The sequence below is a fragment of the Bos indicus x Bos taurus genome, chromosome 7 (assembly GCF_003369695.1).
Source record: "Bos indicus x Bos taurus breed Angus x Brahman F1 hybrid chromosome 7, Bos_hybrid_MaternalHap_v2.0, whole genome shotgun sequence".
NCBI lineage: Eukaryota > Metazoa > Chordata > Mammalia > Artiodactyla > Bovidae > Bos > Bos indicus x Bos taurus.
Window position 1 is genome coordinate 88,983,213 of NC_040082.1, and position 17,720 is coordinate 89,000,932.

The window sequence follows — 17,720 nt, forward strand, 5'->3', positions numbered from 1 at the left end:
AACTAATATCATAATCACAGAAAGCTAACCAGAATGAAAAGAAATAGGATTATGTCCCAGATAAAGGAACAAGATAAATCCCCAGAAAAACAATGAAATGGAGATAGATAACCCTCTAGAAAAAGAACTCAGAATAATGACAGCGACAACAATCCAGGATCTCAGAAAAAGAATGGAGAAGATGCGAGAAATGTTTACCAAAGACCTAGAAGAACTAAAGAACAAACAAACAGAGATGAACAATACACTATAAGGAATCAACAGCAGAATAACTAAGGCAGAAGAATGGATAAGTGACTCAAGACAAAATGGTGGAAATCACTGCTGCAAAACAGAATATAGAAAAAAGAATGAAAAGAAATGAGACCTAAGAGACCCCAGGACAACATTAAATGCACCAATTTTCACACTGTAGGGATGCTAGAAGAAGAGAGAGAGAAAGGACCTGAGAAAATATCTGAAGAGATACCAACTGTAAACTTCCCTAACATGGGAAAGGAAATAGTCAACCAAGTCCAGGATACAAAGGGAATCTGGACAAACCCAAGGAGGAACACACCAAGGCACATAGTAATCAGACAGACAAAAATTAAAGACAAAACCAATAAGGGAAAAAAGACAACATACAAAGGAAATCCCATAATGTTATCAGCTAATTTCTCAACAGAAACTCTACAAGCCAGAAAGGAATGGCACAATATATTCCAAGTAATAAAAGAGAAGAACCTTCAATGAAGAATACTGTACCCAGCAAGACTCTCATTCAGATTAGATGGAGAAATCAAAAGCTTACCAGACAAGCAAAACCTAAGAGAATTCAGCACCATGAGACCAGCTGTGCAGCAAATGTTAAGGGAACTTCTCTAGGCAGGAACACAAGAGAAGGAAAAGATCTACAAAATAAACCTAAAACAATTAACAAAATGGTAATAGGATCACACATATCGATAATTACCTTAAATGTAAATGGATTAAATGCACCAACATAGACTGGCTGGCTTGGTGGATACAAAAATAAGACCTATACATATGTTGTCTATATGCTGTCTCCTATGTCACCTATGGATACTTACAGATTGAAAGTAAGAGGATGGGAGAAAGTATTTCATGCAAACGTCAATCATAAGAAATCTGAGCAGCAACACTCATATCAGAGAAAATAAACTTTAAAACAAAGATGGTTATAAGAGACAAAGGACACTACATAATGATCAAGGGTTCAATCCAAGAAGATATAACAATGATAAATATATATGGACCCAACACAGGAGCACTTCTATGTAAGGCAAATACTAACAAACATAAAGGAAGAAATAGACAGTACCATAACAACAGTGGGGTACTTTAATCTCCACTTCTATCAATGGACAGATCATCCAGACAGAAAATCAGTAAGGAAACACAGGCCTTAAATGACACTATAGACAAGTTGGATTTAATCGATATTTATAGAATATTCCATCCAAAAGCAGCAGACTATGCATTCTTCTCAAGCACACACAGAACATTCTCCAGGACTGACCACATGCGGGGCCACAAGGCGAGCTTCAGTAAATTTAAGAAAACCAAAATCATATCAAGCATCTTTTCTGATCACAATGCTGCAAGATTAGAAATAAACTACAAGGAAAAGACTCTAAGAAACACAAACATGTGTGTTTAGCTAAATAATATTCTACTAAATAACCACTGGATCACTGAAAAAAATCAAAGAAGAAAAAAAAATACTTAGAGACAAACGAAAATGAAAGCACAACGGTCCAAAAAATAATGGGATGCAGCAAAAGCGGTTCTAAGAGGGAAGTTGACAGCAATACAATCCTACCTCAAGAAACAAGAAAATCTCAAATAAACAACCAAACTTTACACCTAAAACAACTAGAGAAAGAAGAATGAACAAAACCTAAAGTTAGTAGAAGGAAGGAAATCATAAAGATCAGAGAAGAAATAGAGACAAAGAAAACCATCATAAAGATCAATGAAACTAAAAGCTGATTCTTTGAAAAGATAAACAAAATGGATAAACTTTTAGCCAGATTCATCAAGAAAAAAAAGGGAGAGGACTCAAATCAGTAAAATTAGAAATGGAAAAGAAGTTATAACTGACTCCACAGAAATACCAAGGATTTTAAGAGACTACTATGAACAACTGTATGCCAAAAAAATGGACAACCTGGAAGAAATGGACAAATTCCTAGAAAGGTACAGTCTTCCTGAACCAGGAAGAAACAGAAAATATGAACAGATCAATCCCAAGCACTGAAACTGTGATTAAAAATCTCCCAATAAACAAAAGCCCAAGACCCGATGGCTTCACAAACAAATTTTATCAAACATTTAGAGAAGAGTTAATACCTATCCTTCTGAAACTGTTCCAAAAAGTTGCATAGGAAGGAAAACTTCCAAACTCATTTTATGAGGCCACCATCACCCTGATATCAAAACCAGAAAAAGATACTACAAAAAAAGAAAATCATAGGCCAATACCACTGATGAACACAGATCTAAAAATCCTCAACAAAATACTAGCAATTTATATCCAACAATACATTAAAAAGATCATACACCATGATCAAGTGGGATTCATCACAGGGATGCAAGGATTTTTCAACATCCACAAACCCATCACTGTAATATACCACCTCAACAAACTGAAGAATAAAAACCACATGACCATCTCAACAGATGCAGAAAAAGCTTTTGACAAAATTCAGCACATTTTTATGATAAAAACTCTCCAGAAAGTGGGCACAGAGGATATATACCTCAACATTAAAAAAGACCATATACGACAAGCCTACAGCTTGCATCATACTCAATGGTGAAAAGCTGAAAGCATTCCCTCTAATATTAGGAACAAAACAAGGATGTCCACTCCCACCACTTTTATTCAACATAGTTTTGGAAGTCCTAGCTACAGCAATCAGAGAAGAAAAAGAAATAAAGGGAATCCAAATTGGAAAAGAATAAGTTAAACCGTCGCTGTTTGCAGATGATATGATACTGTAAGTAGAAGATCCTAACGATGCTGCCAGAAAACTACTAGAACTCATTAATGAATGTGGTAAAGTTGCAGGTTACAAAATTAATACACAGAAATCTGTTGCATTTCTATACACTAACAACGAAAGATCAGAAAGAGAAATTCAAAAAGCAATTCCATTTACCTCTGTATCAAAAAGAATAAAATACCTAGGAATAAACCTAAGGAATAAAATACCTAAGGAGACAAAAGATGTGTACTCCGAAAACTATAAGATGTTGATGAAAGAAATCAAAGAAGACATAAACAGATGGAAAGATAAACCACGTTCAAGGACTGGAAGAATCAATATTGTCAAAATGACTATGCAATCCCTATCAAATTACCAATGACATTTTTCACAGAACTAGAATAACAACAACAACAAAATCTCAAAATTTGTATGGAGATACAAAAGACCCCAAATAGCCAAGCAATCTTGAAATAGGAAAACAGAGCTGGAAGAATCAGGCTCCCTGACCACAGACTATACTACAAAGCCACAATCATTATAACAGTATGGTACTGGCACAAAAACAGAAATACAGATCAATGGAACAGGACAGAAAACCCAGAAATAAGCCCATGAACCTATGGTCAATTAATCTATGACAAAGGAGGCAAGACCACACAATGTTTGAAGTCTGTCTCTTCAACAAATGGTGCTGAGAAAACTGGACAGCCACATGTCAAAAAATGAAATTACATCATTCCTTAATTCCATACACAAAAATAAGCTCAAAATGGATTAAAGATCTAAATGTGAGAAGGGATACCATAAAACTCCTAGAAGAAAACATAGGCAGAACACCCTCAGACATAAATCACAGCAACATTTTCTTTGATCCATCTCCCAGAATAATGGAAATAAAAGCAAAAATAAACAAATGGGATCTACTTAAACTCAAAAGCTTTTGCACAGCAAAGGAAACAATAAACGAAATGAAAAGACAACCCACAGATTGGGAGAAAATATTTGCAAATGATGTGACCTATAAGGGATTAGTCTCTAAAATTTACAAACAGTTTATGATGCTTAATAGCATCAAAACAAACAACCCACTCAAAAAATGGGCAGAAGACCTGAATAGAGATTTCTCCAAAGAGGACATACAGATGGCCAATAGGCACATGAAAAAATGTTCAGTGTAGCTAGTTATTAGAGAAATACAAGTCAAAACTACAATGAGATATCACCTCACACCAGTCAGAATGGTTATCATCAAAAAATTCACCAACAAATGCTAAAGAGGGTGTGGAGAGAAGGGAACCCTCCTGCACTGTTGGTGGGAATGTAAATTGATACAGCCACTATGGAGAACAGTATGAAGGTTCCCTAAAAGACTAAAAATGGTTACTATGTGATCCTGTAATCCCACTCCTGGGCATATACCCAGAGAAAAATATAATCCAAAAGGATACACACACCACAATGTTCACTGCAGCACTGTATGCAAATAGCCAAGACACGGAAGCAACCTAAATGTCCATCAACAGAGAAACGAATAAAGGTGCGGTACATACATACAATGGAGTATTATTCAGCCATTAAAAAGAATGAAATAATGATATTTGCAGCAACATGGGTAGACCTTGAGAGTGTCATACTGAGTGAAGTAAGTCAGAGGAGAAATATCATATGACATCCCTTATATGTGGAATCTAAAAAGAAATGATACAAATGAACTTACTTACAAAACAGACTTAGAAAAGGAACTTATGGTTGCGGGGGAGGAGGTGAGGGACTTAGGGACTTTAGGAAGGTAATGTACATACTGCTATATTTAAAATGGATAACCAACAAGGGCCTATTGTACAGCACATGGGACTCTGCTCAATGTTATGTGCCAGTCTAGATGGGAGGAGGGTTTGAGGAAGAATGGATACATGTGTATCTACGGCGGAGTACCTTTGCTGTTCACCTGAAACTACCTCAACACTGTTAACGGGCTACACCCCAATACAAAATACAAAGTTTCATGTTAAAAAAAAAAGTTTACTTTCTATGTTCTTATCTTTTACCTCAAACTTCTAATTGCTGTTAGCAACATCATTAGTACTGGGACAGGGAGGCAAGGGAGAGGGAGATCAGCAATATTGCAGAAGTTTTTCATTCTTTATAAAAAACCTGAAAATTACTAAAAAGAATGCCACTTTGTTTGCCTTCTTAGCAATAAAAGGAAGACATTATAGTGCTGGAGTTTTCTTTAAGCTGAATATATATTTTTAATTTTTTAATTGGAAGATACTTACTTTACAGTGTTGTGTTGGTTTTTGCCTTACAACAACATGAATCAGTCATGACTATATGTATGTGTGTGTGTGTGTGTGTGTGTGTGTGTGTGTGTGTGTGAATTGAAGTGTGAAGTGCAAGTTGCTCAGTCATGTCTGACTCTTTGCAACCCCATGGACTACACAGTCCACAGAATGCTCCAGGCCAGAATACTTGAGTGAGTATCCGTACCCTTCTCCAGGGGATCTTTCCAACCCATGAATCAAACCCAGGTCTCCCACACTGCAGGCAGATTCTTTACCAGCCACAAGGGAAGCCCATATATATATCACCTCCCTCTTGAGCCTCCCTCCCAACCTCCCCCAGCCAATCCACCCCTCTTGGGTGTCACAGGGCGCCAGGCTGGGCTCCCTGTGTTATGCAGCAGCTTCCCACTAGCTAGCTATTTGACACATGGTACTATACATATGGCACCCCACTCCAGTACTTTTGCCTGGAGAATCCCATGGACAGAGGAGCCTGGTGGGCTGCAGTCCATGGGGTTGCTAGAGTCGGACACGACTGAGTGACTTCACTTTCACTTTTCACTTGCATGCATTGGAGAAGGAAATGGCAACCCACTCCACTGTTCTTGCCTGGAGAATCCCAGGGACGGGGAAGCCTGGTGGGCTGCCATCTATGGGGTCGGCACAGAGTCGGACATGACTGAAGCGACTTAGCAGCAGCAGCAGTATACATATGTCAATGCTGCTTTCACAATACATCCCACCCTCTCCTTCCCCTGTTGTGGCCTACAAGACTGTTCTCTACATCTGTGTCTCTACTGCTGCCCTGCAAATAGGTTCATCAGTACCATTTTTCTAGATTCTATATGTGTGTGTTAATATACAATATTTGTTTTTCTCTTTCTGACTTACTTTACTCTGTGTAACAGGCTCTAGGTTCATCCACCTCAGTTCAACTAATTCACATTGGTTCCTTTTTGTGGCTGAGTGGTTACTGCTAACTAACAGTGTAGATTCACATACTCATTCTGACACTTATTAAACAGTATATGACCTTAGATAATTTACTTTAAATGTCAGTTTTCTCAGCCATAATATAGGAATTTAATACCTTAATAAAGTCCATCCTGAGGATTAAAAGAGACCATTCTTACAAAGCATTTGCACAAGTACTTGCCACATGGTAAGAACTCAATAAATGTTACCAATAATATTACAGCTAACAAGAGACAGTGATATGAGTGTCTCAGATACAGCATTATCAATAAGCAACAAAATTTTGGACAACATAGAAAGCAATCTGTGATATCTTTCATTCGTGTATCCTTTCCACACAGTAAATAATCAAAGAGAAATGGTTAACAAGAAACTGAAAAATCCACTCTTTATGGTGCAAAGTGTCATAGCAACTTTGCTTCTAAACCAGACTACACGACATGTAACTGTTTAATCACAATTAAGCACTACACTTACGATTCTTGTGGCCCAGTGTCATAATTCTATCCATATCATCAGCATTATTGACCACATAAGCTGATAAATCCTTGATATAAACTCCCACATCGGGTCTTTCTTTCACCTAAAAAAAAATAAAAATACAGATTTTACACATATATCCATAGTTCTTCCTCAGGTATTTACCGAATATCTACTACATGTCAGACGCTGCTAGATAGTGAGGACAGGGTGATGAACGAGGCAGAGTTTCTACACGGTGGAAGCAAAAATCTGCAGGGAGAACATACAAATAAATAATTACACACAAAAATTATTTTAACTGTGCTAATGCCATGAAAAAAAAAATACAGGAAACTACAGGAGAATACATTATGGAGAGACTTAAGCTAGTGAAACAGGGACAGGGTAAGTTTCCCCAAGATGATGTTTAAGCTAAGATCTGAAGAAACAGCAGGTTCAATCTGTGTGTTAGAATAGGAGAAAAGAGTATGTGCAAGAAGCCTGAAATAAGAAAAACTAGGTAACTTAAAAAATGAAAACCAACTAAACAAACAAAAGCCAAGTAAAGAGTGGGCAGCACAGGGGAAACAGGTGGGATATCTGGCTAAAGAGGTAAGCAAAAATAAGACTAAGCATAGTTATTGGACAAATCTGATTTTATTGAACTAACTATAGTTGATTTACACTGTTGTGCTAGCTTCTGGTATACAGCAGGGTGACTCAGATTACATACATATACACACATACACATTCTTGTTCATATTCTTTTCCATTATGGTTATTACAGGATATTGTACCATATGGTAGGACCTTGTTGCTTTTTATTCTATATATAATAGTTTGCACCTGCTAATCCCAAACCCCTAATCCATCCCTCCTGCACTCCCCCAACCTTGGCAGCCACAAGTCTGTTTTCTATGTCTGTGAGTCTGTTTCTGTTTCACAAATAAGTTAATTTTTAGCTATATTTTAGATTTCACAAAAAAACCAACATTGTAGTATTTGTCTGACTTGCTTCACTTAAAGTATGATAGTCTCTAGGTTCATCCATGCTGCTGCAAATGGCAGTATTTCATTCCTTTTCACGACTGAGTAGTATTCCATTGCATATATATATACCACATTTTCTTTGTCCATTTATCTGTCGATGAACATTTAGGTTGTTTCCATGTGTTGGCTACTATAAATAGTGCTGCTGTTTATATTCTGACTTGGACCGTCTATCCACATCCTTTCTGCTTCACCAAGAAATGAGTGTCCACTTAAAAATATGCACAACCTAAAGTTAAGAACTGTGTCTTTATTCAGTGGACATACTAAATATTTAAGCCCAAGAGACAGTCTCTCAGATGGCTCTGAGGGACTGTTCAGAAGAGGTAAGGGAGCATGTATATTTTCAAATTAGAGTTCTGACTGAATATATACACAGGAATGGAATTGCTGGGTCACTTGGCAACTCTAGTTTTCTGAGGAATCTACACACTGTTTTTCATAGTGGCTGCACCAATTTACATGCCCACCAACAGTGCAGGAGGACTCCCTTTTCTGCCCACCATCTCCAGCATTTACAAACTTTTTAATGATGGCCAGTCTGACTGCTGTGAGGTGATACCTCACTGTAGTTTTGATTTGCACTTCTCTAATTATTGGTCTTTATCTTAAGAGCAATTTGAAACCACTAGAGTATTTCACACAGGTAAGTGAAATAATCAGATCTATGGAATCAGCAAACTCAAATGGACTGGAATGGGTGAAATTAACTCAGATGATCATTATATCTACTACTGCGGGCAGGAATTCCTCAGAAGAAATGGAGTGGCCATCATGGTCAACAAGAGTCCGAAATGCAGTACTTGGATGCAGTCTCAAAAATGACAGAATGATCTCTGTTCGTTTCCAAGGCAAACCATTCAATATCACAGTAATCCAAGTCTATGCCCCAACCAGTAACGCTGAAGAAGCTGAAGTTGAACGGTTTTATGAAGACCTACAAGACCTTTTAGAACTAACACCCCAAAAAGATGTCCTTTTCATTATAGGGGGCTGGAATGGAAAAGCAGAAGTCAAGAAACACCTGACTGCTGCTGCTGCTAAGTCGCTTCAGTCGTGTCCGACTCTGTGCAACCCCATAGACGGCAGCCCACTAGGCTCCTCTGTCCCCGGGATTCTCCAGGCAAGAACACTGAAGTGGGTTGCCATTTCCTTCTCCAAGGCATGAAAGTGAAAAGTGAAAGTGAAGTCACTCAGTTGTGCCCAACTCCTAGCAATCCCATGGACTGCAGCCCACCAGGCTCCTCCGACCATGGGATTTTCCAGGCAAGAATACTGGAGTGGGGTGCCATTGCCTTCTCCTAGAAACACCTGGAGTAACAGGCAAATTTGGCCTTGGAATACGAAATGAAGCAGGGCAAAGACTAATAGAGTTTTGCCAAGAAAATGCACTGGTCATAACAAACACCCTCTTCCAACAACACAAGAGAAGACTCTACACATGGACATCACCAGATGGTCAACATGGAAATCAGACTGATTGTATTCTTTGCAGCCAAAGATGGAGAAGCCCTATACAGTCAGCAAAAACAAGACCAGGAGCTGACTGTGGCTCAGACCATGAACTCCTTATTGCCAAATTCAGACTTAAATTAAAGAAAGTAGGGAAAACCACTAGACCATTCAGGTATGACCTAAATCAAATCCCTTATGATTATACAGTGGAAGTGAGAAATAGATTTAAGGGCCTAGATCTGATAGAGTGCCTGATGAACTATGGAATGAGGTTCGTGACATTGTACAGGAGACAGGGATCAAGACCATCCCCATGGAAAAGAAATGCAAAAAAGCAAAATGGCTGTCTGGGGAGGCCTTACAAATAACTGTGAAAAGAAGAGAAGCAAAAAGCAAAGGAAAAAAGGAAAGATATAAGCATCTGAATGCAGAGTTCCAAAGAATAGCAAGAAGAGATAAGAAAGCCTTCCTCAGTGATCAATGCAAAGAAATAGAGGAAAACAACAGAATGGGAAAGACTAGGGATCTCTTCATGAAAATCCAAGATACCAAAGGAACATATCATGCAAAGATGGGCTCAATAAAGGATAGAAATGGTATGGACCTAACAGAAGCAGAAGATATTAAGAGATGGCAAGAATACACAGAAGAACTGTACAAAAAAAGAGCTTCACGACCCAGATAATCACGATGGTGTGATCACTGACCTAGAGCCAGACATACTGGCATGTGAAGTCAAGTGGGCCTTAGAAAGCATCACTACGAACAAAGCTAGTGGAGGTGATGGAATTCCAGTTGAGCTATTCCAAATCCTGAAAGATGATGCTGTGAAAGTGCTGCACTCAATATGCCAGCAAATTTGGAAAACTCACCAGTGGCCACAGGACTGGAAGAGGTCAGTTTTCATTCCAATCCCAAAGAAAGGCAATGCCAAAGAATGCTCAAACTACCGCACAGTTGCACTCATCTCACACGCTAGTAAAGTAATGCTCATAATTCTCCAAGCCAGGCTTCAGCAATATATGAACCGTGAACTTCCTGATGTTCAAGCTGCTTTTAGAAAAGGCAGAGGAACCAGAGATAAAATTGCCAACATCCGCTGGATCATGGAAAAAGCAAGAGAGTTCCAGAAAAACATCTACTTCTGCTTTATTGACTATGCCAAAGCCTTTGACTGTGTGGATCACAATCAACTGTGGAAAATTCTGAAAGAGATGGGAATACCAGGCCACCTGACCTGCCTCTTGAGAAATCTGTATGCAGGTCAGGAAGCAACAGTTAGAACTGGACATGGAACAACAGACTGGTTCCAAATAGGAAAAGCAGTACGTCAAGGCTGTATATTGTCACCCTGCTTATTTAACTTATATGCAGAGTACATCATGAGAAATGCTGGGCTGGAAGAAGCACAAGCTGGAATCAAGATTGCCGGGAGAAATATCAATAACCTCAGATATGCAGATGACACCACCCTTATGGCCAAAAGTGAAGAGGAACTAAAAAGCCTCTTGATGAAAGTGAAAGAGGAGAGTGAAAAAGTTGGCTTAAAGCTCAACATTCAGAAAACGAAGATCATGGCATCCAGTCCCATCACTTCATGGGAAATAGATGGGGAAACAGTGGAAACAGTGTCAGACTTTATTTTTCTGGGCTCCAAAATCACTGCAGATGGTGATTGCAGCCAGGAAATTAAAAGATGCTTACTCTTTGGAAGGAAAGTTATGACCAACCTAGATAGCATATTCAAAAGCAGAGACATTACCTTGCCAACAAAGGTCCGTCTAGTCAAGGCTATGGTTTTTCCTGTGGTCATGTATGGATGTGAGAGTTGGGCTGTGAAGAAGGCTGAGCGCCGAAGAATTGATGCTTTTGAAGTGTGGTGTTGGAGAAGACTCTTGAGAGTCCCTTGGACTGCAAGGAGATCCAACTGGTCCATTCTGAAGGAGATCAGCCCTGGGATTTCTTTGGAAGGAATGATGCTAAAGCTGAAACTCCAGTACTTTGGCCACCTCATGCAAAGAGCTGACTCATTGGAAAGGACTCTGATGCTGGGGGGGATTGGGGGCAGGAGGAGAAGGGGACGACAGAGGATGAGATGGCTGGATGGCATCACTGACTCAATGGACGTGAGTCTCAGTGAACTCTGGGAGTTGGTGATAGACAGGGAGGCCTGGCGTGCTGCGATTCATGGGGTCGCAAAGAGTCGGACACGACTGAGCGACTGATCTGATCTGATGGTATCTATATAAAAATATTATCTTTCTGTGAGTAACTTTATGAGAACTTTGACCCAACTTGAAGGTTGTATTTAGGATATGTGTATCTAAAATACACAAAGTATTTTAATACTACCTGTAAAATATACATAGAAATATAAAACTCATTTTGCATGGACTAGAAGTCACCTCCAAAAATCAACAGAATAAAGTGAAACTGAGTTAGAGGGGCTGCCAGTGGGGCAAGCCATTTCCACAGGTAGTAAGACCTCACAGACAAAGACGACAAAAGTTTAAAAAACAATATCAGAGACAAAGTCACAAAAGCAAATACTCTGAATTCTAGGTGTTGATTTTAAATCTAATTAGAGTTTGGGGGCTGTATTATAAGATATATTTATACATTACAAAAACTGCCTTTTCTCTGTCATGGGATATATGTTATTCCTAATTTTAGTTGCAGTAAATAAATGTGTTGGTCTCTATAAAGCAGTAGGTTTCAGACTGTGCTCTGACAAGCACTAGATGGCCTAGTGCTGGCAATGAGGGGCCACAGTGTGAGTCTGGGGTTTTTCAGGTCCAGACAAATTCTAAAGAGAACTTTACTTTCATGTATTTTATAGACTGGGCTTCCACATAAGGTCTGGTTTGATTCAAGTGTTAAAATGCTTTAAACCTTTGTTTGAACATTATTGGTCTATATCAACGCTTAGAAAATCTATGTTAAAAAATAATGTGTATATGTCTAATGTGGAAAAGTGGTATCTCTGGAAAAAAAATCATGCCCTTGGATGTCATGAAAACGTCTAACTGCAGTGAAAGTTTTTAATCATGTACTTTCACTTTCTATGCTTATGTTACTGCAGATGGGAAACATTCTTCAAACTGGCATCAGTCTGCAAAGTCTAAGGTCATTTCCAATAACAAGTTATTAATTCTATATACAATTATTAAGCACAGATAAATTATATATGAAAAATGAAAAAACTGAATATGATTCTGAAATAAAGCAGGACCCTGAGACAAGATGGTGGAGCAGAAGGATGTGAGCTCACACCGTATCAAGAAAACACCAAAGTCACAACTAACTGGTGAATTACCACCACCAACAAAAAAAAAACATTGAAACTTACCCAAACAGATATCCTGTATTCAAAGACAAAGGAGAAGCCACAAGACACAGAAGGGGTGCAATCACAATAAAATCAAATCCCATATGCAGCAGGTGGGCAACACACAAACTGGGAAATAATTACATCATAGAGGTCCTCCCACAAGAGTGAAAGTTTTGAGCCCCATATCAGGCTTCCCATCCCATCCTGGGGGTCTGGCATTGGGAGGAGAAGCCCACAGAGCACAGGACTAAGGGAAACAAACTCTACTCTTGGAGGGCACACACAAGGTCTCATGCAGAACAGTATCCAGGGGGAAAAGCAGTGACCTTATAGAAGCCTAGGCCAGACCTACCTGCTGGTCTTGGAGAGCCTCCTAGGGAGTCAGGGGCAGCTATGGATTACTGTGTGGAAAAGACACTATCAGCAATAGTTCTGGGAAGTACTTATTGATGTGAGCCCTCCTGGAGGCCATCATTTTCTCACAAGACCCCCCACCCCACCCAACAGCCAGTAGGTTCCTGTACTGGAACACCTCAGGCCAAATGACCAACAGGGCAGTAACACAGCCTCACCCATCAGCAGACAGGCTGCATAAAATCTTACCAAGCCTACAGCTGCATGTTAAACACACCCTTTGACACAGCACTGTCCACCAGAGATACATGGTCCAGCTCTACCCTCCAGTGGGCAAGAAACAGTTCCTCCCACCAAGAAGTCTGCATAAGCCTCTTAGATCAGCCTCACCCACCAGTGGGCAGATAGCAGAAGCAATAATAACTATAACCCTGCAGATGGTGGAATGGAAACAGCAATGACATAAAGGCAGACAAAATGAGATGGCAGGAGAGTATGTCCCAGACAAAGGAACAAGATAAAACTAGAGAAAAACAACTAAGTGAAATGGAGTATAGGTACTCTAACTGAAAAAGAATTCCGAGTAATGAGAGTAAAGATGATCCAACATCTCAAAAAATAATAGAGGCACAGACCAAAAAGATACAGGAAATGTTTAAAAAAGCTACAAGATCTAAAAAACAGAGATGAACAACACAACACCTGAAATAAAAAACACAAAAGAAGGAATCAGTAGCAGAGTAAATGAGGCAGAAAAACAGGTAAGTAAGCTGGAAAACAGAATACTGGAAATCACTGCCGTGGAACAGAAAACAGAAAAAAAAAGAAATGATAACAGTATCAGGCACCTCTGGGACAACATTAAACACACTGCCATTTGCATCAGGGGTCTTAGAAGGACCTGAAAAAATATTTGAAGAGAGAACAGCTGAAAATTCCCCTAACAGGGGAAAGGAAACAGTCACCCAAGTCCAAGAAGTACAGAAAGCCCCATGCAGGGTAAACTGAAGAAGGAACATGCCAAAACAAAATAGTAATCAAATTGACAAGTAATGAAGACAAAGAGAAAATATTAAAAGCAACAAGAAACAAGCAACAATTAACATACAAGGGACTCTGTAAGATCATCAGCTGATTTTTCATCAGAGACTCTGCAGGCCAGAAGGGAGTGGCAAAACATATTTAAAGAGATGAAAGGGAAGAACCTACAACCAAGAATACTCTACCCAGCAAGACTCTCATTCAGATTTGATGGAGAAATCAAAAGCTTACTAGACAAGCAAAACCTAAGAGAATTCAGCACTGGGAGACTAGCTGTGCAACAAATGCTGAAGGAAAATCCCCAGGTGGAAAAGGACACAAATAGAAAAAAGAAAATTACAAATGGAAGCACTCATCAGTAAAGGCAAACACACAGTAAAGGTAGGAAATACCCACACACAAATATGATATCATAATCCTAAGAAGAGGACAGCACAAAAGCAGGGTACTGGAAAGGATCAGCAACTTAAATCAATCTTCTTTACATACAAACTACTATATCAAAACCTCACGGTAACAGCAAATCAGAAATCTACAATAGATACACACACAAAAATGAAAAAGGATTCCAAACACAACACTAAAATTAACCATCAAATCACAAAAAAAAGAGAATAAAAGAAGGGGAGCAAAAAGACCAAAAAAAAAAAAAATCCAACACAGTGAACATACATACCAATAATTACTTTAAATGTAAATGGATTAAATGCTCCAACCAAAACACACAGACTGGCTGAATGTACACAAAAACAAGACCTATATATATGCTGTCTACAACAGATCCATTTGAGATCTAGAGACACATACAGACTAAAAGTGATGAGGTGGAAAAAGGTATTCCATGCAAATGGAGATCAAAAGAAAGCTGGAGTAGCAATACTCATATCAGACAAAACAGAATTAAAGACTGTTACAAGAAACAAAGGACACTAACATGATCATTGAGGGATCAATCCAAGAAGAATATATAATAATTGTAAATATATATGCATCCAACACAGAAGTAACTCAATATATAAGGCAGATGCTAAGACCAGGAGACACTAACAGTAACACAGTAATTGTGGAAGACTTAAACACCCCACTTTTAACAATGGACAGATCATCCAGACAGAAAATCAATAAGGAAAAAAAGGCCTTAAATGACATTGGAACAGATAGACAACTGATTTTTATAGAGTATTTCATCCAAAAGCAGCAGAATATACATTCTTCTCAAGTATACATGCAACATTTTCTAGATTGATCACATACATCAGTTCAGTTCAGTCGCTCAGTCGTGTCCCACTCTTTGCGACCCCATGAATCGCAGCACTCCAGGCCTCCCTGTCCATCACCAACTCCCGGAGTTCACTCAGACTCACGTCCATCAAGTCAGTGATGCCATCCAGCCATCTCATCCTCTGTCGTCCCCTTCTCCTCCTGCCCCCAATCCCTCCCAGCATCAGAATCTTTTCCAATGAGTCAACTCTTTGCATGAGGCGGCCAAAGTACTGGAGTTTCAGCTTTAGCATCATTCCTTCCAAAGAAATCCCAGGGCTGATCTCCTTCAGAATGGACTGGTTGGATCTCCTTGCAGTCCAAGGGACTAAGAGTCTTCTCCAACACCACACTTCAAAAGCATCAATTCTTCGGCGCTCAGCCTTCTTCACAGTCCAACTCTCACATCCATACATGACCACAGGAAAAACCATAGCCTTGACTAGACCGACCTTTGTTGGCAAGGTAATGTCTCTGCTTTTGAATATGCTATCTAGGTTGGTCATAACTTTCCTTCCAAGGAAGAAGTGTCTTTTAATGGCTGCAATCAGCATCTTCAGTGAATTTTGGAGCCCAGAAAAATAAAGTCTGACACTGTTTCCACTGTTTCCCCATCTGTGATGGGACCGGATGCCATGATCTTCGTTTTCTGAATGTTGAGCTTTAAGCCAACTTTTTCACTCTCCTCTTTCACTTTCATCAAGAGGCTTTTTAGTTCCTCTTCACTTTCGGCCATAAGGGTGGTGTCATCTGCATATCTGAGGTTGTTGATATTTCTCCCGGCAATCTTGATTCCAGCTTGTGTTTCTTCCAGACCAGCATTTCTCATGATGTACTCTGCATGTAAGTTAAGTAAGCAGGGTGACAATATACAGCCTTGACGTACTCCTTTTCCTATTTGGAACCAGTCTGTTGTTCCATGTCCAGTTCTAACTGTTGCTTCCTGACCTGCATACAGATTTCTCAAGAGACAGGTCAGGTGGTCTGGTATTCCCATCTCTTTCAGAATTTTCCACAGTTGATTGTGATCCACACAGTCAAAGGCTTTGGCATAGTCAATAAAGCAGAAGTAGATGTTTTTCTGGAACTCTCTTGCTTTTTCCATGATCCAGCGGATGTTGGCAATTTTATCTCTGGTTCCTCTGCCTTTTCTAAAAGCAGCTTGAACATCAGGAAGTTCACGGTTCATATATTGCTGAAGCCTGGCTTGGAGAATTATGAGCATTACTTTACTAGCGTGTGAGATGAGTGCAATTGTGTGGTAGTTTGAGCATTCTTTGGCATTGCCTTTCTTTGGGATTGGAATGAAAACTGACCTTTTCCAGTCCTGTGGCCACTGGTGAGTTTTCCAAATTTGCTGGCATATTGAGTGCAGCACTTTCACAGCATCATCTTTCAGGATTTGGAACAGCTCAACTGGAATGCCATCGCCTCCACTAGCTTTGTTCGTAGTGATGCTTTCTAAGGCCCACTTGACTTCACATGCCAGGATGTCTGGCTCTAGGTCAGTGATCACACCATCGTGACTATCTGGGTCGTGAAGCTCTTTTTTGTGCAGTTCTTCTGTGTATTCTTGCCACCTCTTCTTAATATTTTCTGCTTCTGTTAGGTCCATACCATTTCTGTCCTTTATCGAGCCCATTTTTGCATGAAATGTTCCCTTGGTATCTCTAATTTTCTTGAAGAGATCTCTAGTCTTTCCCATTCTGTTGTTTTCCTCTATTTCTTTGCACTGATCACTGAGGAAGGCTTTCTTATCTCTTCTTGCTATTCTTTGGAACTCTGCATTCAGATGCTTATATCTTTCCTTTTTTCCTTTGCTTTTTGCTTCTCTTCTTTTCACAGCTATTTGTAAGGCCTCCCCAGACAGCCATTTTGCTTTTTTGCATTTCTTTTCCATGGGGATGGTCTTGATCCCTGTCTCCTGTACAATGTCATGAATCTCAGTCCATAGTTCATCAGGCACTCTATATCAGAGCTAGGCCCTTAAATCTATTTCTCACTTCCACTGTATAATCATAAGGGATTTGATTTAGGTCATACCTGAATGGTCTAGTGGTTTTCCCTACTTTCTTCAATTTAAGTCTGAATTTGGCAATAAGGAGTTCATGATCTGAGCCACAGTCTGCTCCCAGTCTTGTTTTTGTTGACTGTATAAAGCTTCTCCATCTTTGGCTGCAAAGAATATAATCAATCTGATTTCGGTGTTGACCATCTGGTGATGTCCATGTGTAGAGTCTTCTCTTGTGTTGTTGGAAGAGGGTGTTTGTTATAACCAGTGCATTTTCTTGGCAAAACTCTGTCACATACATACTGGGTCACAAAACAAGCCTCGGTAAATTTAACAAAATTGAAATCATATTAAGCATTTTTCTGACCACAATGCTATGAGATTAGAAATCAATACAAGAAAAAAAAAACTGTAAAAAATACAAATACTTGGAGGCTAAACAATATGCTACTAAACAACCAATGGATCACTGAAGAAACCAAACAGGAAATCAAAAAATA

At 39.3% G+C, this 17,720-nt stretch overlaps 1 protein-coding gene across 7 annotated transcripts in view; it reads right to left on the minus strand.

Moving 5' to 3' along the window:
* KIF3A (kinesin family member 3A) overlaps positions 1-17,720 on the minus strand; it is a 94,103-nt gene that overhangs the window by 38,186 nt on the left and 38,197 nt on the right. For all 7 annotated transcript variants that reach the window (XM_027547092.1, XM_027547090.1, XM_027547089.1 and 4 more), the window contains one exon: positions 6,734-6,839. In XM_027547092.1, the coding sequence (XP_027402893.1) occupies positions 6,734-6,839 (106 nt within the window). The remainder of the gene's footprint in view (positions 1-6,733; positions 6,840-17,720) is intronic.